This window comes from Hermetia illucens, chromosome 4 (genome assembly GCF_905115235.1).
Source record: "Hermetia illucens chromosome 4, iHerIll2.2.curated.20191125, whole genome shotgun sequence".
NCBI lineage: Eukaryota > Metazoa > Arthropoda > Insecta > Diptera > Stratiomyidae > Hermetia > Hermetia illucens.
Genome location: NC_051852.1, coordinates 151,871,444 through 151,896,806, shown reverse-complemented (window position 1 = coordinate 151,896,806; position 25,363 = coordinate 151,871,444). Strand labels below are relative to the sequence as shown.

Here is a 25,363-nt window from a genome sequence, read left to right as displayed (position 1 = left end):
TAAAAAGAAAACTTTTGAAACGAAAATGGAACTTTATGCAAAACAAAATAACTGATAGATTTTCTTAAACCAACTTCATCGGTTGGGGAGCTGACTTTACTAACAACACCAATAAAATGGATATTCTGCAACAATGTAACGCCTGTCATGTTCTTTTGCAACATTGCTTATTGAAAATCACGTAGTCGAAATAGCCCCTAATTGTATTATTGTTTAACCAGATTCAAGAAAAGTGATTATGAAATTTTCCGCGGTGAATTAGTTCTAAGATAAGACGCTGATTTAATTTAGTTTAAATATATTATCGTAGAGAGGAAATCATGTCAGTACATAAGTTCTTTTCATGAACACAAGTTAAAAGTGGTTAGTCTCGTAAGTACCCAGATGCTAAGTGTATTCGACCTTCAAATAGATAAATTCATTCATTCCCTCAGCTCCTCAGATTATGTGCGCATGCAGTGAATAGCATTATCCTGCGTAGAGTTTACGAATATAACCCTGCGAGTGTCAAATGAAATACCTTCATTAGTGAGTGGTTTCACGAATCCAAATACCCAAACACCAGAAAACATAATCATAGCCCTACACGAAATCTGTGTCATAAAACTCACTCTATCCTGAACGCTTCCTTAAATTAACTTATTACAACTAGCAGAATCTAATACTAGCTACGGCCTTCAGTTTGAATGAAGGGCTGGGTAGTTTGACGTCCCGGAAAGCAGGTGCTACAGCCTCTTCCTCGGCAAGTACGTGCGGCGATTATGGTAAGGAAGCTCAGCAAGGAAAATACTTAGGTGAACTAAAGGTGAAGCATGAAGCGAAATAGCAATTAAACCAATGATACGATCGCCTGAGGCACTTGCAGCTAAGGGTTGAACCGAAGTTTTGTGGTCTTCGGACGATCCCAACTCGTCAATCCAAATAACAGCAGTGAAGGTTCGGCCTTTACTTGTATGACGATAGCAACCCATTAGATTTCGATAGTGAACAGATCAACTGTTTTAAAATCAACTTTTCCTAGCTGTAAGGACTGCATCATCGCAAGGCATCATATAGGTGGATACCGTAACATTTTGCAGTCATTTTTTCGCGACGAAAGTACGAACGATTCGCGCAACAATGTGTGGGTGAGTGCACGACTAGCTCAGAATAAAAGTCACTGAGCTGCCTTTATTAGTAAGTGCTTTCTCTGACTTAAAGATGTCTGGAATAATTTCAACACCACTGCTTGGATGCTGATATGCCGAACAGAACTTTCCTTACTAGTGGCGTCCCTGAACCAGATGTTAAAATGGTCACGAGCAAGCGGATTGCTAGCTCTTCAACGACCTTGAGATTTGCAAGCTGTACGTGCTAATCCTGACCGTATTTATCACAACGATTGAATTAACCACAAAAAGTCAACGGAGCTATAAGTGCTCTGCTTATTATGGGACCCTCATTAGAGCTACCCAATATACCAAGAATTAAGCCATACATATAACACCAGGATACAATCCTAAAATCCCATAATATTTGTTGAGGAAATTCTAATCACCTACCGTGGATTTTTCCAGACTATTAGAATATCTAGTAGGGACTGAATTGCAAGTTCTCAATTGGCGCAGTAAACCCTCTTCATTAAATGTGACCAGGCGATAAGTCATCGACATAATGGTGGCATCCCTTCTGGTGGATATCGAACGACATATAAGACAGACGCATTCATAATGGACATTGATCCACCTCTATTCGCTTCATTTTGGAATCCACGGAAGGTAGACTGAGCGAAAAGAAGCAAATTATAAGACCAACTATCCGATTAGATCCGAAAGATTCAAAACAAATATCGGAAATGAGCACAATATACAAGGTATCTCTCTGAATGTCCAAAGGTTTACGTAGGACAAACTAAAAGATAAGTGACCAAAAAATTTACAGAACATCTAAAAGAGGTAGAAACAGTGAGAAGAAATAATAGTAAGTCCACCAAATGCCAACGCGGCAAAACGGTTCCATGGTGGAACCGAGAACTTCAAAGACTCAAGAAATCAACCAGGCGACTTTTAAATCGTGCCCGAAGGCGGGTCAAATTTGCTTTTCAGAGTCCTTAATAAGAATGAGTCGGCCAAGTTGGAGTCTTTTAGAAACCCGGATGGTACTAGAGTTCAGTCTATACAGATTCTCTTGGAAGTACAGGAAGGAATTGAATTGGCGGTTTCTGCAAACCTTTCAACATGAAGGTGTTGCAAGGCGAATTAGGACACTGCAAAAAAGGTTATTACCAATGAAAAGGCGAGAGTTACTATACTATCCTTTCAACACTTCATAGCACCTGGCATGGATGGCATCTATCCAGCGATGCTAAAGAAGCGAATAGACCACTTAGAACAACTTCTTGGAAATATTTTTCGAAGATGTCTTGGAAAAAGGCACGTCCTCTTGGCAGAAAGTTAGGGTAGTCTTCATACCGAAGCCTGGGAAAGATGCCTATTCAAATCCAAAGAACTTCAGACAAATCATGAAGAGACTGGTTGAACGTCACATTCGGGAGAAGGTGCTAAGATCGCACCTACTAAATGAAAACTAGTATGCTTACTAACAAGGAAAATTATTTGAGTCTGCTCTTCACCCATTAGTTTCAAAGATAGAGGAACCAGCTCAGAAAGGCGAGTACGCGAGGGGGATGTGCGTTGGCATTCAAGGGGCACTTACCTCACCCCGACATATCCGGTACCGCTGCCAGCTGCCGTCTGGCAGGCACCCACCTTAAGGTTCTTGTCCAAGGCCAAGAGGAGGGCTTTGTCTGGATTCGGTGTTTTGAGATAACGTTTTTCAGTGTTGTCTCAATCTCATGAAGAACGGTAACGTACATTAGTTGAATGACAACTCTCTTGGCAAATTAAACTAGAGGCAGATGGACTGCGCGGGCTATTAGCAATTTAGAAGTGTGGCTGAATCGAAAACATGGTGAGAATGATTATTTCCTTACCTAGCTCCTAGGTAGGCGTGGACATTTTCAGTCTTACCTGCATAAGACAGGAAAGGCACCATCTCCTCATTGTGTGTTTTGCGATAGAGTTGTGGACGACATCCATTACACCTTTTTTCTTGTGGAAAGTGGGATGAGATTCGTCAGCAGCTCTATTTAAACGCCGGGGATCTCTCTCCAGCCAACATTATCGAGAAGATACTGATGCGCTGACAGGTGAAGCCGTATTGTGCATTACGTTCGGGCTCTTCTCATTGCAAAGAAGATAGAGCTCGATCGGTGGAGGGGCCGGACAGCAGAGGTTCCTTGAACCGACAGTTGCCTTCCTCTTCTCTCCTTCCGTTTGGTGATAGGAGAACCCCTAATTTGAAGGCTCTGCAGGGCGGCGAAGATCGGGAGCTAGCCCGAAGTAATGTGGCAAACGGTTCCAGGCTAGCTATCTGACGATATTGAGGTGTTGAGTTGGTAGCCTGACAGCATACCGTTGCAGGAATCCAACACTCTGTGCGTAAATGCATTCACCTACCTCCAAATATGTGCGGTATCAAATTGAAGGTCTTGGTTAGTACTTTTCGAAGCCGGCCTTAGGTTTGGCATTTGTTGGAAAGGTGGGGAGTGCGAAGAGTTGAAAGTGGTCATTTCTTTAACGGACCCATTCTCAGAAACTACTCAACCGAAAAATCCGAAAAAAAATCAAGAGGCTGCCACTATATGGTGCCTAGGCTCCAAAATACCCTCCATACCGATACCTCTTCAAATAAAGTTAATAATAGTACATTACTATAATTTTTAGTAATTGACAGGAAAACCCCCTTAAGTTCATCCTAGAATCATAAAATGGCAGCGTAGGCTACAGCATAGAGCATGATCCTACCAAATTTGGTGAAAATCGCACTATTACTAACAAAGTTATACTAGATCAAAGCTGTCACTTCTCTGCGAATTCAAGGCTATGAATGTCAATATCACTTGAAAGTGGATATTTTCACATAATATATGCATATTTTACGTACTACATGCTAATGGGACACTTTATCAAAGAAATCTCTCTATCTCTCTTCATAAAAGAAATACATAAAACCTTTCATACCTGAAGCGTCTAGCTTCCGGTTACCCGACTTGTTTCCTTTTCGCTTTTCGTTGGGGAGATTGTATTCTTCATTTGGACCTAGTTGTCGTTTGTTCCGAGTTTCCGAAATATCTTTTTCACTTTATAAGAGTTCTTTGCCAAAGAGCTTCTTTGAAAGAGATGTCTTTTGCGAGGTTTGGGTTGCTACAGCAAGCATCGATTTTTGTTGGCTTACCGGCACTATTCCTTCTGCACCTGTTTTCGCGTCCTCTTTGGCCTTGAAGTATATTGCCCTGATAGAACGCATCTGATCTTTAATCGCACGGTGTACGTTATTACGTTGATTAATTAGATTCTTGATCATCAACCCGAGCCTCGTGAATGCGTCACCCTCGGCTTCAGCAGTAAATCTTTTGGCCCAACATGCGTTTTCCGCCGAATTCGCTAGCGGTGATCACACTAATTTAGCGCTCCGCTTGTGGTCACTCGCGCTAAAAGATACCAATGGCGACTCCCCACTGGCCATTTTGTCAGTGCGACGCCCACCGGGAGCCTCTGCTTCCTCCACTGTTTGCAGTAATTTACATAATTTACAAAAGTGAAATTATAATATTGTAGTTTCTGAAAATTTATCCACTTTAAGTGTCTGTCTGTCTTTTTTTTGACTGGGGGAATCCATCATGGATACGCAACTGGAATCTAGGGCACGCTTGCCGAACTCTTACTGACTAATACCTCACATACTTTCTCCACACTCTCCCCACGGGACTTCGCGCTGTTTAGTTCTTAGCTGTTCACTCTAAACGAGCTGCTGCCGTTAATTGCAGTAGCTTCCCATTTATGTCTGGGCTGCGCTTCTGCTCCTTTTAGCTACTGATGGATCCATTTCAGCATTGCGACTACCACGCCCCATGCTGTATTTGAGCGCACTATGTACCTTATCTGATTTTCCAACCTTAAACGGGCAATAGCTCTGTTTCAAGCTTTCTCCTTCAACTTTTAAACCTTGGGCAGGCGAAGAAAACGTGTTCTGCATTTTCGACTCCACCCTCACACATAAGACAATCGGACAATTCATCTAGACCGAACCTATAGAGGTAACTCCTGTATCCACCGTGCCCGGTTAAGAACTGAGTCAAATCGAAACTCATCCTCCCCGGAACCGCAGCTCCGCATAATCCATATACTTATGTCTGGAATAAGCCAGTGTGTCCACCGGCCACTCCCCTCCTGGTCCCATGCTGTTTGCCATGCAGCCAATGACAGCATACGCTCACTTTGCGTGTTTAGGCCCACTTCCTGATTCTCGGACAGAAAACTTGCTTCATCAGTTAGAATATCCACCGGGACCATCTCCGCCATCACGCATGCTGCCTCACAGAATGTTGTTCGGTAGGCGCCTCATGTTCGGAGAACGCTTAACCGATATACAGCTTGAAGTTGTCTACGATTTTCTCCGATTTCTATCACCGACACCCATACTGGTGCCCCGTATAAAAGGACAGAGCTTACGTCTGTCTGTCTGTCCGTCTCACGCATTTTTCTCGAAGATGGTTGCAGCGATTCACATGAAATTTGGTGGAAAAGTGGAAAGAGTGAGTTACATAGTTCTACATCGAATTTAAAGGGGAATTTTACCAAACACGTCTGTTTACCATGGAAGCACTCTTAAGACTTGACAGGAAATTTGATATTTAATATGAAACTACCTGATACTTCCCGCTCTATCAACCTAGGTTACCTAGTCAGTGGCTGCAAATTTTAAAAAGGATCCTCCCATACTGATACTCTACTGCAGAGCTTCTTGAGCCTGGTTGTATCGATTTCACCCAACAGCTAAATCCGATTTCCTAGCTCTGTTGAGGAGTACCATTGTCGTGTATGTTGCTCTACTTTGGCGTACTGAATGAACAGCTCTTTTCGAAAAGTTCTCTCTTACTAGCTGTGACCCTCTGAGTTGTTTTCTCAATTCTGGGAATGAGTTTTATACCTTTCGCCGAGGTCTTAACACGAAAACTCAGCATTCGTTTATACATACATCACCCAATCTGTTCTCTGCGCCTTGCCACACAAGTTGACAAGTTCAAGACCTGTAGTTCGATCCTTAGTAGATATTCTATTATATAGTCTGGATCGCCTAGGAACTTTCTCAATAAACCCATGTCTTTACTCTTCGCTTATTTGTCTAGCTCTTATGACTGCTCCACTAGGAACTTCGTCCTGGTCATAGGGAAAATAAACCAATTCTCCTCACCACCCTGTTCACTTCTTATCTTTAATTTCACCGTTGTGATGTCTGGCTGTTTTTTGAAATGGGATCAAGTATCTACTTTGGCTACGACCTCGGATTTGTGGGTGGTCTGCGAGACCAGGTCTTGCACGACCTTACAGTGATTGAGGTTGATTTGGTACAATCTCACTTTCCTACTGGATTTACCGCCTTTTTGAACTCAGGAAACTTGCCGTTTCCAGTAATATACCCGCTATCTAGGCCCTCCTTTTCATCACACAACATGCATTTTGGGATCCTTGTAACATTCCGTAGCAATGTGACCTATTTGTTTCTCCACAACGTCTGCATCGGTGAGACCAATTAACCGCACTTGCGACTGCTCTCACCAGGTGTCCGCACAAGCCACACTTGAAGCATCTTTTCAACGAGATTCGCTCTCTAAGGTGACTGATTACCCAGCCAATATGGACCTTCTCGACATCTAGCAGCTTGACCTCATCTAGATCGTTGCGCTGTATACCGATCTCATACTTTTGATCATGCACGGCACTTTCTTCAAGTAAATTTTTAATTTGACTGCGGAAACCCTTGGCTTTGTTCTCTTCGGACCTTCTCAACTCCCTTTCGGTTCCTCAGCATCCTGCGTACATTTCCTCCAAGTCTTTGAGTTTATGGTGAGCTTTCATCCTTCCTAGTATGCCTGCGTGGGACATACTACCTGTGCTTAAAATGATGATTGCTTCGGGAAGGATCCTCATTTTCTCCTTTTTTGCTTTTTTGCTTTTTTGGTTTAATCATAGTTCAACCATCGTGTACCATTTGATCAGACATCGGCCCCCTTGGTGGTGCTAATATTCTAGTCATTATTTTCCCGCACGCCACAATTTCAAGATTTCAAAGCGGATGATCCGCCTTTTTTTTTTTGGGAAATCTGCGGAATTCCTTGTCTTCCTTTTCTCGGATTTTTTCTCTTCCTATTTATGCGTATGCGATATTGGGTGTCACCTGCTTTGACTGCGTGACCGTCGAAGGAATAATTTTGGTGCTTTCTTAAAGAAGAGGGAACCTGTGAATTTACGTTGCACATTTTCAAGGGTAAGATATTCACAGTTGGAGGAGGGTGATCAGATCACGGGGCAGTACTCGAGGGTATTCCTCACGAGAGAATTGAAGCGAGCTAAGGAGGGTTGGATGGAGTCAAAAGCAGAGGAGGAACGCAGTATAAAGCCTGACAATTTTGTTGCTCGATTGGTGACTTCGAGGCAATGGGTGTCAAAGCGGAGTTTATTGTCGAAAGTGACTGCGAGGTCTTCAGTGGAATTGAATTCAGGATAAGGAATGTCCGTTAAGAGAGTAGGAGAAAGAAGTGGATGAGGATTTTAGGGAGTAGCACATAAAGTGACACTTTCCGATGTTCAGCGCTAAACTATTTGTCGAGCACCGACGAACCAGAGTGTTTAGGTTAGATTGAAGGGAAACACAGTCGATAGGTGACGATATAGCGGAAAACAGCTTAATGTCGTCTGCATAGAGCAAACAGGGACAAGTAAGAAGAGAGGGAAGGTCATTAATGAAAAATAAAATTAACAAAAGGCCCAGAATAGATCCCTGTGGGACACCAGAGGACGGGAAGAAGCGGGGAGTGCAGCCGTCAAAAGAGGTGCGGCAGAATCGGTTGGAAAGGTAAGAGACAAGCCATAAAACAAGTAGTATAGAAACGCTTAGAGACGAGAGTTTGGATCTTGTTTGGCTTAAGCGAAATCAGTGTAAATGGTATCTACTTCTTGCCGTAAATTTAGACATTTGGCGACAAAGTAAAGGTAAAGTGAAGCAGGTTGTAGGCAGTGGAACTACGCTTAATAAAGCCGTGTTTACCTTCGATAAATTCCTATAACTCAAACTTTTTCGCTCCCACCAAAATGATGTATGACTCTTCCAGGTCGGGCTTCTGTTCCACAACCTCCATTCTTCTTTCCGCACATTTTAAGATATTGACGGGGTTCCTTTAGCCCATTTATTTTCCCGCTTTGGATATTGGAAGTGATCTCATAATCGTTGAGATTTTCTCCGGAATGGGTCCGGTTCTAGATTCTGAGAAGCCTCACCTAACCCCTTACGCTTGGTTGCGGTTGGCATCACTACTGCTTTTGCTACTGTTCTCCTTTGAGCACATCCTTCTCCGTTTTTGTTATGGGTATTCTAGGGAGCGAGTGTTTGGTTTAAACACTGAGTGTTTGGTTTAAACGCTTCTAAGCTGCCTGTAGCAGTGGCCGAAGTTCTGCATCACCGAGGCACTGCAGTCGAGGTATATCGACGACTGGAAGCCTGCTTGGCGGCTGGCTTTCTGAGTCTTTTGTTGATACCTTTCCCAGCTTGTTATATTCTATAAAAGGGAACTGATCTTTCTATTGTACGTGAATCAGTAAATACTACTTTTCTAACATTAATAGCTTCCGTTATAATTAGGTCACAGTCATTGCAGACGACTCTTAAAAAAGATTTGAAATAGACCGGGTATCTAAATTTTATCCCTATCCAATAGAACCATATACAAGACTTTCCAAATTCTTCTCTATCACTTTTGTAGCCAATAAGATAAGACCTACAAAGGTTCTAAAAATAACCCATGAACACTACCACAAACGTAGTGACTCCCTGTTCATAGTTGAACAATAGCAGCTCAATAAATGAGTACACCTTCCCACATATCGTTGAGGGGCAGGTAGCCTTAATTCCGCATGCAGTCTCAACCGTTGCTAACCTAGCTCCCTTTGCTGGTCTACGAGGTGGAACCATCAAAAGGCCGGTACCCATTCGGTTTACTTTTGGCCACGAATTCCCCGGTCAATTTCTTTCCCTGGATCTTGCTCCAACTCCAGATGATTTGTCGGAAGGCATTTTTTCCTCTACATGGTAATCAAACCCCAGAGGTTTAATTACCACTCAGCTTCAGATTTCATTTCAGTTCTCCAAAGAATTTTCTTTACTAAACTCTCCCACCACGACAAAGTAAGTGGCCCTCTTGGGTGGCCGGAGATTCTATTAGTTTTCTCCAAATATTCGCGGTAACCTATACATAGTACATAGCATAACGAACCACAGGGATGCATTTGTTTAAAACTCAAATAGGAAACCATCTTTTAGTTTCCATTCCTCTGATCTTATATTTCAACTGGGTCACTTTTGGTGTCAGTATTAGGAAATTCAAACGTTTCCTTTTCAAACCATCAAAGGAATTGGGGTTAACATTTCGCATCGTTTCATTTATGATCTTCGTTGATTTATTTGATCAAGAAATATTTTTATATTGGATACAACCGACATTACATATTCGCTTTATACTTGTTTGCAGGGAAGATGAACGTTTCAATCGACGCACTTAACCCCCAGTGCGCAGCACATAGCCTTGGTCCAGCAAATATTGCTATAAATACTTTACTACAAACATTATTAGCCGCTCAATGTGGACTCACCGGTTATCAAAAATGGCCTGAAGATTATGGTCCTCATTATATTAACAAAGGTGATAATCAAAATACCCCTCTTTATCACATTATGACAAAAAATCAATAAACCCCTTCTTCAAATACACATACTGATACAATTTTCTATCCCCCACAGGAAGCGAGATCTTCGATTTTATTGTAATTGGAGGTGGAACAGCGGGTTCCGTAGTCGCAGGACGACTTAGTGAAAATCCAGACTATCGAGTTCTATTAATTGAAGCAGGGGATGATCCTCCTACCGAATCAGAAGTATGGTATCCATATTCACCTTCCATACCCACACTAATATTGTCCTGTTTCTTTCAAGATTCCAGGTATGCTTTATGAGATTGAAGGAGCTAGAGTTGACTGGAACTATACAACGAAACCTAACTACATGTCATGCCTAGATTTTCCAAAAAGCTTTTGCCCCTGGGCGCGAGGAAAAATGTTGGGTGGTTGCTCAGCTAATAACGCTATGCTGTTTATTCTAGGAAACCGAAGAGATTTTGAAAATTGGGAAAAGATGGGAAACCCAACATGGGGATGGGATAATGTTTTCGAGCATTTTCGTAAATTGGAAGATTATAAAGCTCCGAATCAATATCATGCACATGGAACCAAAGGTCCATTAGTAGTGGATCGATTTAAGGGAGGATTACGAGAAATAAAAAGATTGATCATTCGCGCGGCCAAAGAAGGCGGGTATGAATCTGTTGATGATTTTCGTGATGGACATTATTTAGGTTATGGACTGATGAATGGTTTGATAATAAATGGACAACGAAATACACCCGCCAAAGCTTTCCTACAGAATAGTAAACCAAACCTCGTAGTAGTCAAAAATGCAGTTGCCACCAAAATCAATTTCGATAAAGATAAAAATGCTCATTCAGTCACTTCCGTATACACCGATAAAGATAGCGTTCGTCACCAGTTGACAGCGGAAAACTCTAAAGAAATTATTTTGAGTGCTGGCACCATAGAGACACCGAAATTGCTCATGTTGTCTGGGATAGGTAGTCGAAAGCATCTAGAATCTTATGGTATCCCCATAATAAGTGATCTACCAGTCGGCGAAAACCTTGAAGATCATGTCACTGTTGTGCTTCCTTTCAAAATTAAAACAAATACAAATCAATCTAAAGATACATTATATAGTTACCTTATGCATCGATCAGGATATTTCTCCGGTGTAAATGTGCTAGATGCAGCCGGTTTCGTAGATGTCCGCAATGAAACAGGATTATACCCTTCAATACAAATCCACCATTTCTGGTTCCAGAAGAATGCCAATCCAATCGAATTTGGAATACTCGGCTCATTGCCACAGTTTTTTAAAGGCGACGTACAAGAAACTGAAATCCTGGCCATGATGTTCGTTCTAATAAATCCAAAGTCGAAGGGATACATCAAATTAAAAAGTACAGATTATCTTGATCAACCGGAAATATTTCCAAATTATTTGTCTGAGTATGATGATGTCAGGCTTCTTCGTCAAGCAATCAGGCTCGGAATAAAACTTGAGAAGACACCTATCTTTAGAAAGTACGGCATGGAACTTTACCGAATAAACCACCCCAAATGCGATGATTTCTGTTTCGACACAGATGAATATTGGGATTGCTACATAAGACATACCAACAACATAATTTATCATCCAACTGGTACTGCCAAAATGGGGCCAATAGAAGATGAAGGAACTGTCGTTGACTCTAGACTTCGAGTTAAAGGTGTGGGAAGACTACGGGTAATCGATGCTAGCATTATGCCGAAAATCGTGAGTGCCAACATACAGGCGACTGTAGCTGTGATTGGAGAAAAAGGGGCTGATTTCATCAAGGAGGACTGGAACAATTGAATTAATAGAAATAGCTGATCCTGAATAGCCTTTAAGTATCCATCTGAATAATAAAATATGGTTTTGTTGATATACCTAGAAGAAACGATGCTCAAGTAAAAATCATCATAATCATCAACGGCGCTATAACCGGTATACGGTCTAGGCCTGCCTTAGTAAGTAACTTTAGACACCCCGGCTTTGCGCCGAGGTCCACCAATTCGATATTCCTAGAAGCTATCTGGCGTCCTGACGTACGTCATCGCTCCATCTCAGGTAGGGATTGTCAGGGTGAGCATCGAGGTGTTTAAGGTTTCATCCTGCTGACTTCTTGGTAAAACTTCCGCGCCGGTTACTCCCTGTACTTATCGAGTTCACAGATTTGTTGATTCTTCCAAGCTTCCTTCTTCCGTCTGTGAAGTCCTTTCTCCGCTCGACGAAGATCGTCGTAAGTCTCTGAGCGTGCCCGCGTTCTTTGAGAATGCAGCATTACTCGGTAGGAAGCATTCTTCCGTTCCATTGTTAGCTTACATTCATCGTCGAACCAGCCATTCCCACTTTTCTTGCGGATAGAACCAAGTATGTTTGCGACCGTATCAACGATAATGTCCTTTAGGTGGTTGTAAAGATCATTTGTTGATGCCTCAGCTCCAAGACATCTGTGAGTTGTGATTATTGCGGCATCCATTCCCCCTTGATAAATGCTCGCAATTCAGGAACGTATTGATTGCAATGAGAAAATGGGATTTGTTCAAATAAATCTCAATCATTGCAGGGTCGCTCAGGATTTGCATGAGCAGACTACCAACAAACCGGAGCTGGAAATTGTCATTATATGTGAACCTTATAGCAACTGCCACTAGAGAGAGTGTGGGAAGAGTGGCGTTATGGGGGTATGGTCGAGAATCCATGCAATGTCAAACCGGCAACCAGTGGCTTTATGTGGTCGGAAATAGGTGATGAATATGTTTACAGCTGCTACGCCCCAATGCAATGTCTGAATTCGAGGAAATACTGGAAAATTTTGTTCTCGACATAAGAGGGCGAAGTCCACCGGCGATTGCCAGTGACTTCAATGCTTGGGCTCTTGAGTAGGGTAGTAAGGAAACAAATGCAAGTGGACGCAGTCCGTTAGATACTTTTGCGCAGTTCGATGTAGTCCTGCTCAACGTGATGTAAACACCTTTTGGAAGGGAGGATCTGTCTCAATTGTAGACCTGACCTTCGTCAGCTCTGCACTGATGCGTGGTATGCACTAGTACGTCGGCGAGGACTACACTCACAGCAATCACTAGGCAATGCTCTTTGAACATTGGACGGAGCCACAGGGCAGAAGTCTATAATGCTCCAAAGCGAGAAAGATGTCAAGCTGGTTTGCAAAAGCTTTTGATGAGCAAACCTTTTTAGAAGTGTGGTAATGGAAATTTGCAGGAGAATAGGCGACAGTAAAGTTCCAGACCTAGACAGAATACCAAATAAGCCCCTTAAGATTGGCATGAAATCCAGACCGGACAGAGTTGCTCGAAGCGTGCATGTCTGAGAGGATGTTTCCAACAGGATGAAAGAAACAGAAGTTGGTACTGCTGCCTAAGGATGGTAAACCTCTTGATGAATCATCCCGCCAGACCCATACATCTTCTGAACACTTTGGGGAAAATGCTATAGCGTGTTATATGCAATAGATTGCTACCGGTATGCAAGGGCCAAGCAGGCATTTCAGATCGACAGTATGGGTGCCGTGGAGCCAGATCAACCATTAATGCTATTAATGCTGCTGAAGATGTAATTTGCGCAAAGGGCAATACCAGAAAATATTGCGTGGTCATGACCCTGACCGTGAGAAATGCGGAATGTCGAAATTTGTTTAACACTATGAATCCGCAAACTCCCCACATTTCTCAATGCACGATCTGAAATGCTATTGTTTGTTAAGGAAAATATATTATCTCCCATCCACGTGAGTGCTCGAATAGGGAGAATGTTTCTCTAGAATTCAGAAATTTGTTCTTATGTAAGTTGATCAGCCATTGTAGATTCTACGATCCATGCGGGACTCTAAACGATCAAGAATGTTGCCCGGCCATGATCCGGTTACAACCTGCGGACCAATTTCCGGAACTAACCTAGTACAAACTCCGCGGATCCACGACGATCTCTGCGAGAATGCTCTCGGCAGCAGATCACTTTCCCGACGCTTCTAACAGGGCTTACAGCGTTGAACAGGACAATGAGGAAGTCCCCGCTGTTGACACAGTTGAGGCTCCCCTATTAACAGGCCTCTGTCTAAGATCAACTCCGGTTATATGCAAGACTGTGCCCTTTGTAGGCGCTAGCGAACGTCGCGGAGCTAAATTAAATAACAAACTACGGCGTCCCAATGCTTCACGGACGAGCGCCTTTGTCCCGGGCAGTTGTCTCATTTCGCTATGAACTACTCCGTCTCGCAGGCTGGGTCCAGAGCAACCGCAGGCGCAGGGCTAATTATAACCATATATTGCAAAGCCAACTTCTAATAGGTATATCAAACCTTTGTTTTAATATCACGACTTTTACTGAGCTTTAATACTTTATTTTGTTGTAATGCGCTTATACTTTTTCTGTTCTCTGGCCTCGTTTAGCGGCGGTCGAGACACTTTGCCTTCCAGTCTATGTCAGGCCGTCAGCTGTTGTCCGCGGCTAATGGATGCAGCAGGGGTGGCGAATCCATAATAGCGCCCAGGTTCGCGCCTCCGATGCACCGCCACACAAGTATTGCTTCACAATCATCGACAGGCTTATACGGCGGCCTGAAGCAATACTTCTGACGGACATTACGGCACAATCATGCGCCGAGACCCTCCGTAGAGGGTGGATTCCGCGCTTTAGTGTTTCAGCCGTAATCATCACGAACTAGAGAACGTAGTTCGAATCTACTCTTTTCGCGGAGCATCAGATTCACCCAGTGACCCCCGTTGGTGGGATCACGCAGACGGTTTGCTAAGCTGATCCCACACGGTTACAGTTGAGGGCGGAGTACTGTGGCCCCACATTGGAGGCGTGAACCTAGGCGCCATTATGAATTCACCTCCGCCGCTGCAGTCACCATTCAATGGCCGCAGAAACATCTGACGGACTGACATGACACAGGGATGACAAATGTCAAGAATGGCTTTTGTCAAGAGGAAAAGAAAGAGGACTCAAATCTCGCCGGCCAATGAAAGTCAAATCCGAAAAGCAGTAAAAGTCTTGTGATCCTAACAAATTTTATAAAGGCTGTGATAAATAGTGTAATAAAATAAATGAAATTGTACGAACAAAATAAAAAATAAAGTAAACATTCTTTTAGTCTATTGATTATTTTTTTATTTATTTATTTAATTTAACAGACAACAAACAGAGTAAATTCCAATTAATTATTGTCCTCAGGAGGAAGAGAAAGCAAAAAACTTATCCTACGTTTAAAACTACTTAAAGTAGAGAAATTCAAAGGACCAAGCTGTTCTGCGTTGTAATTTCGGCAAAGCCTAGAAATCGGGAAATGAAAGTAGACTCCGAGCTCTGCGTAGGGCACGTTGAAAATGTCTTAAGGAGGAAAGTTTAAAGAATGTGCATAGATTCAGATAAGATCTACGCTGTTGTAGGAAGGGAAGGTTCAGAAAGCGGAGGCGGGAGCGGTAATCCACACGAGGGAAGCTTTTCTTAGAGAAGAGGGAACGGGTGAATTTACGTTGCACATTTTCAAGGGCAAGACAATTACAGTTACGGGAGGGTGACCAGATCACGGAGCTATACTCAAGGGTATTCCTCACGAGGGAATTGCAGAGAGCTAAGGAGGTTGGATGGAGTCAAAATCAGAGGAGAAGCGAACTATAAAGCCTGACAATTTTGCTGCTCGATCGTGGCAATGGGTGTCAAAGCGGAGCTTATTGTCAAAAGTGACTCTGAGGTCTTGAGTGGAATTTAAGCAGGATAAGGAATGTCCGTTAAGAGAGTAGGAGAAAGAAGTGGGTGAGGATTTCAGGGAGTAGAACATAGAGTGACACTTTCTGACGTTTAGCGCTAAACCATTAGTCGAGCACCAACGAACCAGAGTGTCCAGGTTAGATTGAAGGGAAACACCGTCCATAGGCGACGATATAGCGAAAAACAGCTTTAGGTTGTCCGCATAGAGCAAACAGGGACAAGTAAGGAGGGGAGGAAGGTCGTTAATAAAAAATAAAAATAACAAAGGACCCAGAATAGATCCCAGAAGAGAGGAAGAAGAAGCGGGAAGTACAGCCGTCAAAAGAGACGCAGCAGAATCGGTTGAAAAGGTAAGGGGCAAGCCATAAAACAAGTGGTATGGGAACGTTTAGGGACGAGAGTTTGGATAGAAGTATCTTGTGATTTACAGTGTCGAAGGCTTTAGCGAACTCAGTGTAAATGGTGTGCACTTCTTGCCGTGAATTTAGACATTTGGCGACAAAGTTGGTAAAGTCAAGCAGTTTGGAGGCAGTGGACCTACGTTTAACGAAGCCGTGTTGCTCTTTCACTATATGTCATATCTTTCCAGGATTTTGGAACAGGAGGAGAGGAGGGAAATGGGACGGTAATTCTCGGCAAGCGAACAATCGCCATTTTTGTGAATGGGGATGATGAGAGCATCTTTCCACAAACCGGGAAAATGATTCCCTTCGAGGCTTTTGTTGAAAATAAGAGATAGGACATGGGAAATGGACTTACCAGTTTTGAACAAAAAGAGGTTTGCCAGGTCCGACATTGGCATCAAGTTTGCCAATGAGGTATTTGACAAGGGTAGGGTAAGGAGGGGAATGGTAAACGATGCGGAGCAGGCTACATTCACTATCGGGAGGGATTCGGAGGAAAGAGGGGAAAATAGACTGACGAAAAGTAGCGGCAGAGGAAATCACAAAATAGTTGGGGGGAGTTAACCGAGAAGCCAGAGAATTTAATGGAAGGAGAGGATAACTGGGCGGGGCAGCGGGACTTGCGAATGTGGGACTAGAAAGGTTGCAGGATTCCGCACTTTAGTGAGTCTTCCACTCTGAACAAATATTCGTTACTGGGCTTACGTATTAAGGATTTGACCGAGGAACGAAGAGATTTGAAAAAAACTAAGTCAGCAACGTTTCTGGAAGGCAGGAACTTCTTTCTCGCAATCTGCTTTTGACGTAGTTTTTTGTGAATTTCAATGGTGAACCAGACGCGGTAAGAGCGTAAGCACTTAGGAGAGGAGGGAATGTAACAAGGAAGAAGATCAGATAAAATGGTATAGAAACTGTGGAGTGCTTAATCACACGTAAATGGAGAGAGGAGAGGGACCCAGTTGATTGACGCCAGGGCTGAGTTCAGACCTTCGAAGTTCGCCTTACGAAAGTTAAACTTGGTAAGCCTACGAGCGACAGGAGGGTGGAGTCGGGATATCTGAACATTGAACTCGTGAGCAGGATGATGGGCGTCAGGGGCAACGTAAGACGGAGCATGAAGGTATTAGGAAAGACAACGCACCGGAAGGTTAGAGAGGATAAGATCAAGAGTGCGATCTAAGTGATTTCTAGAAAGGTTAGACTGAAGGGCGCCACAGGTATACATGAAAGTGGATAGAGGAAGGGAAGGGTGGGTAAGTTATTAAGAAGGGAGGAAAGGCCAGGAGAGCATAGGAAGATTAAAGTCGCCACAGAGGATAAAAGGAAGTGAGGGAAACAAAACGAAGGGCCTCCAACAATCTGTCGAAAACATCCTTGTACAGAGCAGGCGGGCTTAGGCAGGGAAAATATACACACCATATGATAAAGGGACATACGTTTGGCGGAAGGACACGTATGGTAACAGAATTGTAGGAGGAGGAGGAAAAGATGATTTCGGTACGGAGAGGGGACTTAACAGCTATTAGGGCACCTCCGCCAGTTGTCTTGCCAAGCGCAGCGCAGTCTTTGTCACAACGAAAGACAGAGTAACCTTCGAGGAGCTCAGAATCTAAAATCCTGTCATCCAGGTTTCAAAAATGCAAATGGCATGATGTTGGAATGCTAAGGCAGACAGTTTGAAATCCGACAGCTTGGTCCTTAGACCCCTTACATTTTGATAAAATAGCGTATAGTTGTTGGAATCATTCAAGTTCGGAGAGGCAGGTGGGTGGGCCGGAAATTTTCACGAAGCTTAAACCTCTGATAACGCTTGACGAAGACCCCCTGTGGCCAAAAGAAAATTGGACGATAGCATCGCAGTCGTGGGGATATGCTACTTTGAAGGAAGCTATCACTCGGTCAAGAGAGCCATCCTTCGTCAGCTTCGCACAGGAAAGAGGTAACAAAATTCAGTTGGTTTTGCTTCTGATATAGGCCAGAATTTCGTCGGGCGTGGTGGAGTACGCTAACCTTGACACGAACAGCTGTTTCGGTGGTGAGGCGACGTTCACTGTATGTGTGAGCGTTCATAACTTTCACCTTTCCACCAAATTTGATGTCAACCACTATAACCGTTCCCGAGAGAAATGCGTGTAACAGCCAGACAGACAGTAAACCGATTTTAATAAGGTTTTGTTTTACACAACTTTATGCCTTTTATTGATACCATAAAGTTTAGTGTGAAAAATGCAACACTGAAATGCGACTAATTTTTTAGACGAGTTCGTCCAACAAAAGCGAAAAATACAGTTAAAAGCGCCTGAATGGAAAAAATAAGATTTAGGTAAAGTAAGCTACCTCTATCCCCTCATAGAATAACTTATAGTCGTTGCACAGAGAGGGAGAGGAAGGGAGATATTTAAACATGACATTTTAAGGTTCTGTATAAAGTAAAACAATTGTTAATGGGTAAAAAGATAACTTTCACGACACCAATAAAAACGAAGACTCTCCAACAATCTAATGGCAACCCCGTTCTTTTGTAACCTTGTTTATTAAATATCACGAGGTCAAAATTGCCCCCAATAATATTATAATATTATCAGTTTTAAGGGGTGTGAATGTGAAATTTTCCGAGGGAAAATATTCTAAGATAAGGCGCTAATTTAGCTTAGTTTAAATATAATATAATATAGTGAATATCTACTTTTAATTTCAGTCATAACATATATGTAGTTGCTTTTAGCCCTTGTGATGAGTACAAGTTTATAGGAATTAGTTCTGAAAGTATCTAGCTACGTTACCTAGTGGATTAGACTTTGCGGTAGGCCTTTCGCTAATCGTTATCTTAATCTGAATCTAGCCGAAGAGTTTAGTCCAAATAAGTCTGTCGGTTTATTCTGGAACAGTGTCATAAGATTTAATGGGCCTATCCTTTTCAGGAAAGATGAACATCTCAGTTGAATCACTTAACCCCCAGTGCGCAGCACGTAGCCTTGGTCCAGCAAATGCTGCTATAAATACTTTACTGCAGACATTATTAGCCGCTCAATGTGGACTCACCGGTTGTCAAAAATGGCCTGAAAATTATGGTCCTCATTATGTTAACAAAGGTGATAATCAAAATACAGTTCTTATACCAACCTCCTTTTACCATACTGGTATATACATCAATATAACAGGAAGCGAAATCTTTGATTTTGTGGTGATCGGAAGTGGACCAGGCGGTTCAGTGGTCGCAGGACGACTTAGTGAAAATCCAGATTATCGGGTACTATTAATTGAAGCGGGGGATAATCCTCCTGTCGAATCAGAAGTATAGTATCCAAATAAACCTTTCATTCCCACACTAATATTATTCCTTTTCATTCAAGATTCCAAATATGGCACAAGCTCTTCAGGGGGGTAGAGTTGACTGGAATTACACAACAGAACCAAACTATAAGTCATGTTTGGATTTTCCCAATAGCTTCTGCCCTTGGCCTCAGGGAAAAATGTTAGGTGGATCCTCAGCCAATAACGGTATGCAGTTCATTCTAGGAAATCGAAGAGATTTTGAAATTTGGAAAAGTATGGGAAACCCAACATGGGGATGGAATAATGTTTTCGAGCATTTTCGTAAATTGGAAGATTACAAAGCTCCTAATCCATATCATGTGCATGGAACCAGAGGTCCATTAGTAGTAGATCGATTTAACGGAGGATTACAAGAAATAAAAAGATTGATCTTCCACGCGGCCAAAGAAGGCGGGTATGAGTTTGTTGATGATTTTCGTGATGGACATTATTTAGGTTATGGACTGATGAATGGTTTGATAATAAATGGACAACGAAATACACCCGCCAAAGCTTTCCTGCAGAATATTAAACCAAACCTCGTAGTAGTCAAGAATGCAGTTGCCACCAAAATCAATTTCGATAAAGACAAAAACGCTCAATCCGTCACTTTCGTATATACAGATAAAGACAACGTCCGCCATCAGTTGACAGCGGAAAACTCTAAAGAAATAATTTTGAGTGCTGGCACCATCGAGAGTCCCAAATTGCTTATGCTGTCTGGGATAGGTAGTCGAAAGCATCTAGAATCTTATGGTATCCCCGTAATAAGTGATCTACCAGTCGGCGAAAACCTCAAAGACCACGTTGCCGTTACACTCGTTTTCAAAATCGAGACACATCTAAATAACCCGAAAGATACATTGTATGATTACCTCATTCATCGCTCAGGATATTTGGCAGGAGTAAATGTGTTAGATGCAGCCGGTTTCGTTGATGTCAACAATGAATCAGGATTATATCCCACAATACAAATCCACCACTTATGGTATCCAAAACATACAAAACAATCCGAATTTGCTATACTGGGTTCATTGCAACAGTTCCTAAGGGATGATGTACAAGAAACCGAGATACTAGCAATGTTGTTCGTTCTAATATGCCCAAAGTCAAAAGGGTACATAAAATTGAAAAGCACAGATTATCTTGAACAACCGGAAATATTTCCAAATTATTTATCTGAGTATGAAGATGTCAGGCTTCTTCGTGAAGCCATCAGGCTCGGAATAAAACTTAAGAAGACACCTATCTTCAGAAAGTACGGGTTGGAGCTTTACCGGATAAACCATCCTAAATGCGATGATTTTATTTTCGATACAGATGAATATTGGGATTGTTACATAAGACATACCAACAACATCAACTATCATCCAGCTGGTACTGCCAAAATGGGACCAATTAATGATAAAGCAACCGTCGTTGACTCTAGACTTCGGGTTAAAGGTGTGGGAAGACTACGGGTAATCGACGCTAGCATTATGCCGGAAATCGTGAGTGCCAATTTACAGGCAACTGTATCTGTGATAGGAGCAAAAGGCGCTGATTTCATCAAAGAGGAATGGAATAATTGATTTATCAAAACGAGTTAAATGTGAATAGCGTAAATTGGTATCTAATTCGACTTAAAATACTTTCTAATTTAATTTTCTCCATCTATCTAATATATGCAGTTTTATCTATAAAAACACTGTTCAACTACACAGAAACCAAAGGGCTTTAAATCCCCATCCAACGTATCAAGCCAGCGTTGTTCCGGCCGGCCTTTTGGTCGTTTACCATCGACTTCGATATTCAGACCAATATTATGATAGCAAGCGAATTCTCGTTAGCGCGTATTACGTGACCATACAATCGAAGATGCCTCTCATTTCGCATGTGAGTCCTAGGGGGTTTTACGTAAGTACCTGTCATGGAGACTTAATCCCACGGTCTTCTCAAGACACAGATTGATTTTGTGACCATAATCAGAGCCCCGCTGAGACAAGCAACAACGGTACAAGTCTATACCAAGTGCATGGCTTAGTATTCATACTGGTGGACGCAAGAATTACCTAAATCTCTACCGAACTATGGAGTACGGCACCCGTGTTGATACGCAACACCACGCTGAGACCCGAAGGTCTATGTTCGCTTGCACGCAACCACAACCCCTATGAAGCTCCCACTGGGGGCCAACCGCAAACAACCGAGCTGAAAGCACATACAACAGGAATTCTCCTGAAGTATGTGAGTCCAGGGGCTATCCCGGTTCCTATGGTACTTGTATACTCCTGGTAAGGTTTTGTGACTAATTGCCACTTCAGATGAGTCCCCGTGCAGACTAGGGCCTTTGGAGCATTTGCCTACTGCTTCACCCAATGCGATACACCGTCTCCCGGTGCCACCACTGTGGAGGTTCTCCTCAGCCACTTGGTTTTGGTTCAGCCGACAGGGTTGCCGCTCCGTCTTCCTCACCGCCACCTCTGAGCACCCCATCATTTCAGATGTGATCAAAACATGTCACGCCACTAGTCCAACGCAACATCTTCATCTCCATTAACGCAAGACGCCGTTCATTGTCTTTTATAGTCGGCCAACACTCAGAATCATAGAGAGCGACAGGACGACCTTGCGGTAAAGATTTGAGACGTTCGTTGATATGTCGATCACAAAGAACACCAGTTGTGGTACATCCCTTGATAACCTAACTGTCTTAGCCGGACAACTAGCCTCATAAGCGTCAGTGATGACTCTATTGAGGTTTCCCCCCCCCCTGTTTCTAGTTCCAGTTCGCTCCTGATGTCATCGCCCCTTGAATGTGGGTCATGTTGTTGCTCAGGTGCGTTCCATAGAATGCTCAATCCATTCTCCTGGGATTCCTTATTATTCTTTCTATTTCGGAGTTACTCTGAATGTCGAATTTCATTATTCTGTGATCAGACATAGAGGGCTCATACAACACCCTCTAATTCCTGACCATCCCGTTCATTAGAGCATTTCCTAAAGTTATGTCTAGTACCTCTGCTGGTCACAAATGTTGGAGTGTTCCATATGTTATATATTTCTAGCTTATTGTTAAGAATAAATTCAAGAAGGTACACATCTCTTCGATTGGTGTCGCTGCTTCCCCAGACTTCGTGATGGGCGTTGGCATCGCAGATGAGGAGAAGTGGTAAGGCCCTCTTCTCACAGTACTTCACCAGTTTAGCGACTTGTTCCGGTGGAGCCGGGATTTTGTCTCCAGGGAAATATCCCGATGCCACGACTGCCTCTAGAGTGCTCCTCCCGCTTCCAGTGAGACTTGGATAGCCACAGGGTCCCCGATCAGGAACTCTGAAATACATATATAATTTAAATCGCGTTTAAGAATTATGCAAGCTCTTGGTTTTTCACAAGAGGAGTCCCAAATTACCTGCCTGCTTGCTCCTTACAAACCGCGAATCTGTCCCCGGTGCATCCAGGGCTCCTAAGCCAGAACTATTCTAATGTTCTCCTTGGAACTTGCCCTTGCAATTACCGCAGATGCAGCTTTCGCATGGTGGAGGTTCATCTGGGCTATCTTAGTGCTGGTCATTGGCTCCGTTATTATTTGGACGCACTAGGAGTCCTAGGTCTAGGTCGTCCACCTTCTGCTCTTCACTGGGCAGTAGATCTACTTCCCTGGTTGATCCACTCCTTTCCACCTCTATAGGTTTGGAGAATTCTTCGGGGACCTCGGTATGCTTCACCCGGTGTCTCCTCCGAGGTGTCTTTCCTCAGTTTTTCCCTGTGCACATGCACGGGTATGTTGCCAAATCGATAGTTTATATGGCAACTCCGACATTTGATTGCCTCCAGGGGTCGGTCATCTACCCCGATCGTGAGAAGTTTACCCTTTCCCTCAACCTTGCTTCTGAAAACTCTCCATAATCGCGTATGGAGATCGTCATTCTGAGCAATTAGATGGCTCGTGAGATCTTCCGTCTCTATTGTCGCGGCTTTGTACTCCTTCTGTGTGCTCCTGGTATATCATCCCCAGCACATGTTGACAGTTCTGCTCCTTCCCAGCCCGGCAATTTAGGAACTATGGTCCTAATCCATTCTGCAGTGTCTTCCGTCACGCAGTCCACCAGTATATGACCTGGTTGAAAGCGTATCCCGGCGAACACAAGTTTCGCAGTCAATTCCTTGCACATCTGGCTGACGACAACGTCTTCGATGAGTTCCTGTTCCTCTAGAGTGAGTATTTGCTCGGGAAACATTTTTGGCAGTATGGCCAGTCGAAAGCCCTCGACCGCACTAGCAATGCTAATGGCCAGTTTGCTGAGTCCTGCTTTCACCCCTGACCTGCCCAGGTTTTTTCCCCCCTTTGATTCAGGTTTGGATTTTTTGGGAGCACTCCCTTCATGCGGGCTAATCTTTGATGCTTCTCGCTTTCTCGGCTCCGGTAAAGATGGCTTAGGTCTATCCTGAGCCTTCTTAAGGGTTCTTTTAGCACCTACGCTACTGAGACCTGTCTCCTTCCTGACGTGCTTTTGCTAGTCCCTGCTTTTTGAGGAGTAGCGTTTGTTAGTTGTTGTCCATGGAGTATACCAATGTTGACTTTGGCTCCGCTGCTGGACGTCCCAACTTCTCCCTTCTTGGGTGTAATCACCTGGCTCTCAGAATTTCGGAGATGTGTCTCCGCCCGATTAACCAGTTTGCGTGCGGTACGGTTTCCCGCTTTATTGGTTGTAGTTTTTTTATTTTTATTACTGGCACTCATTTGATTCCCACGAGTATGGGTTTAGGAGGTCTGCCGTGCCATAGCCCCCCGTAGCACGGTAAGGTCTAACTTACTGACTGAGGCGACCAGTGAAGCTCCGTTCGAATACAGTCAGTTACCCCCGACTGCAAACTATCGGGCTCGCATGACACCCTGGATTGGTGGAGGTGTTTTTCGACTCCCCAGTCTAGATCCCTAGCGTTTTGTTAATAGTAGGGTCACTTCGTACAGGGTGTGGCTATCACCACTCACTAACAGTCTTGATAGACGAGAGGCTTGGCCCCTGGGAAGCCGTCACCCTAGAGGAGAGACAGCTCACCCTCTAAGAAAGATATGTTGGCCTCAGGGTGCTATATTCCGCGTCGGTCTATCCTACAATGCACTGCTTGACCCCTAGCTTGCCCCGCTGGCAAGTAACATCCAGATAAAAAAGTGTAAAAAGGTTAATTATGCAATATATTCGAAACGTTAATACTCCTCCCTTGAACTATTTCATTCCATAACATTTACAATCTAAGACAATATTTCCTTGCTTTTCTCTACATATTTTATCATTCATTTTCGGATTTTACAAAGATAACAAAAACTTTGAATTAAATATCAATTTAGATCACATGCGTATGTTTCATCGAACAGCGCCCTGTTTATGTCTCGAATTTTAATCCAAAAGGCACAAAAAATTAAATGTATCCAATGCAAATATATAGATACATATGTATAAACTTAATTTTGCGTATTTAGGAATTCCACAAAAATTGCATGAGGGTAAAAAAAATTCAACCAGTTCTTATGATGCACTGAAATGCGAGCTCCTTAAGTCAACAGTTGTTGGGGGATATGTTGTCTGAATATTAATTAATTCGTAAGCTGTCTGATGTTGGGGCAAAATATATACAATATGTTATCTGAAGCGTCGAATATGCATATATACATATGGTTTTGTAGATATCTGATGTTCAGAAAGCACCGACATTGACGCTGCAAGCTGCATTGATCGACTGCATTGAGATAGGATATGGATAGGTTCATAATATCCACTTCGATCATTACGATTGATACTCTTGAAAAGTTATGTAATCGGAAGGTGCGAATTAAAAGCCAAAGTAGATATTAGGCCATTAGACAGCAGGTTTCGATATAAACAATTATAGTAATCTGGAAGCTTTTAAATACACACACAAAGCCTTATCTCATCTTCTTTAATTAAACTCATTATCTCACCTTCCAAGTAAACCAAACCCTCTTCAAAACCGTTTTACCCACTATCAACTATCCCATGCCCAACTGCTGCCAAGAACAACTCGCTAACATTTGATACTGTTTTTATGGAAACAATGTAAACAACCCAATCTGCATACATTAGAGCTCCAATTCCCGCACT

At 43.0% G+C, this 25,363-nt stretch overlaps 2 protein-coding genes across 3 annotated transcripts; both read left to right on the top strand.

Annotated features, from left to right (window-relative positions):
• Positions 1-348: 348 nt before the first annotated feature.
• Positions 349-11,619, top strand: LOC119654120 (glucose dehydrogenase [FAD, quinone]-like). Its single transcript, XM_038059283.1, has 4 exons — positions 349-372; positions 9,626-9,796; positions 9,895-10,028; positions 10,087-11,619. Exons 2-4 carry the CDS (start codon positions 9,631-9,633, stop codon positions 11,617-11,619), a joined length of 1,833 nt encoding a protein of 610 aa, XP_037915211.1. The 5' UTR covers positions 349-372; positions 9,626-9,630.
• Positions 11,620-18,645: 7,026 nt separating this feature from the next.
• On the top strand, positions 18,646-20,917 carry LOC119655222 (glucose dehydrogenase [FAD, quinone]-like). Of its 2 annotated transcripts, none has more exons than XM_038061002.1 (4): positions 18,646-18,747; positions 18,866-19,036; positions 19,106-19,239; positions 19,298-20,917. In XM_038061002.1, the coding sequence occupies exons 2-4, from the start codon at positions 18,871-18,873 to the stop codon at positions 20,828-20,830; spliced, it is 1,833 nt and encodes a 610-aa protein (XP_037916930.1). In that variant the 5' UTR covers positions 18,646-18,747; positions 18,866-18,870; the 3' UTR covers positions 20,831-20,917. The 2 variants fall into 2 exon arrangements, with proteins under 2 accessions (XP_037916930.1, XP_037916929.1); XM_038061001.1 differs by having other exon boundaries at positions 18,666-18,808.
• The last annotated feature ends 4,446 nt before the right edge of the window (positions 20,918-25,363 follow it).

Bases quoted from the DNA above. Each gene is read 5' to 3' on its own strand.
- LOC119654120 (XM_038059283.1), top strand. From the start codon at position 9,631: ATGAACGTTTCAATCGACGCACTTAACCCCCAGTGCGCAGCACATAGC. The intron at 9,797-9,894 runs GTGATAATCAAA...TATCCCCCACAG, and splicing joins TCCTCATTATATTAACAAAG to GAAGCGAGATCTTCGATTTT. The intron at 10,029-10,086 runs GTATGGTATCCA...GTTTCTTTCAAG, and splicing joins ATCCTCCTACCGAATCAGAA to ATTCCAGGTATGCTTTATGA.
- LOC119655222 (XM_038061002.1), top strand. From the start codon at position 18,871: ATGAACATCTCAGTTGAATCACTTAACCCCCAGTGCGCAGCACGTAGC. The intron at 19,037-19,105 runs GTGATAATCAAA...TCAATATAACAG, and splicing joins TCCTCATTATGTTAACAAAG to GAAGCGAAATCTTTGATTTT. The intron at 19,240-19,297 runs GTATAGTATCCA...TTTTCATTCAAG, and splicing joins ATCCTCCTGTCGAATCAGAA to ATTCCAAATATGGCACAAGC.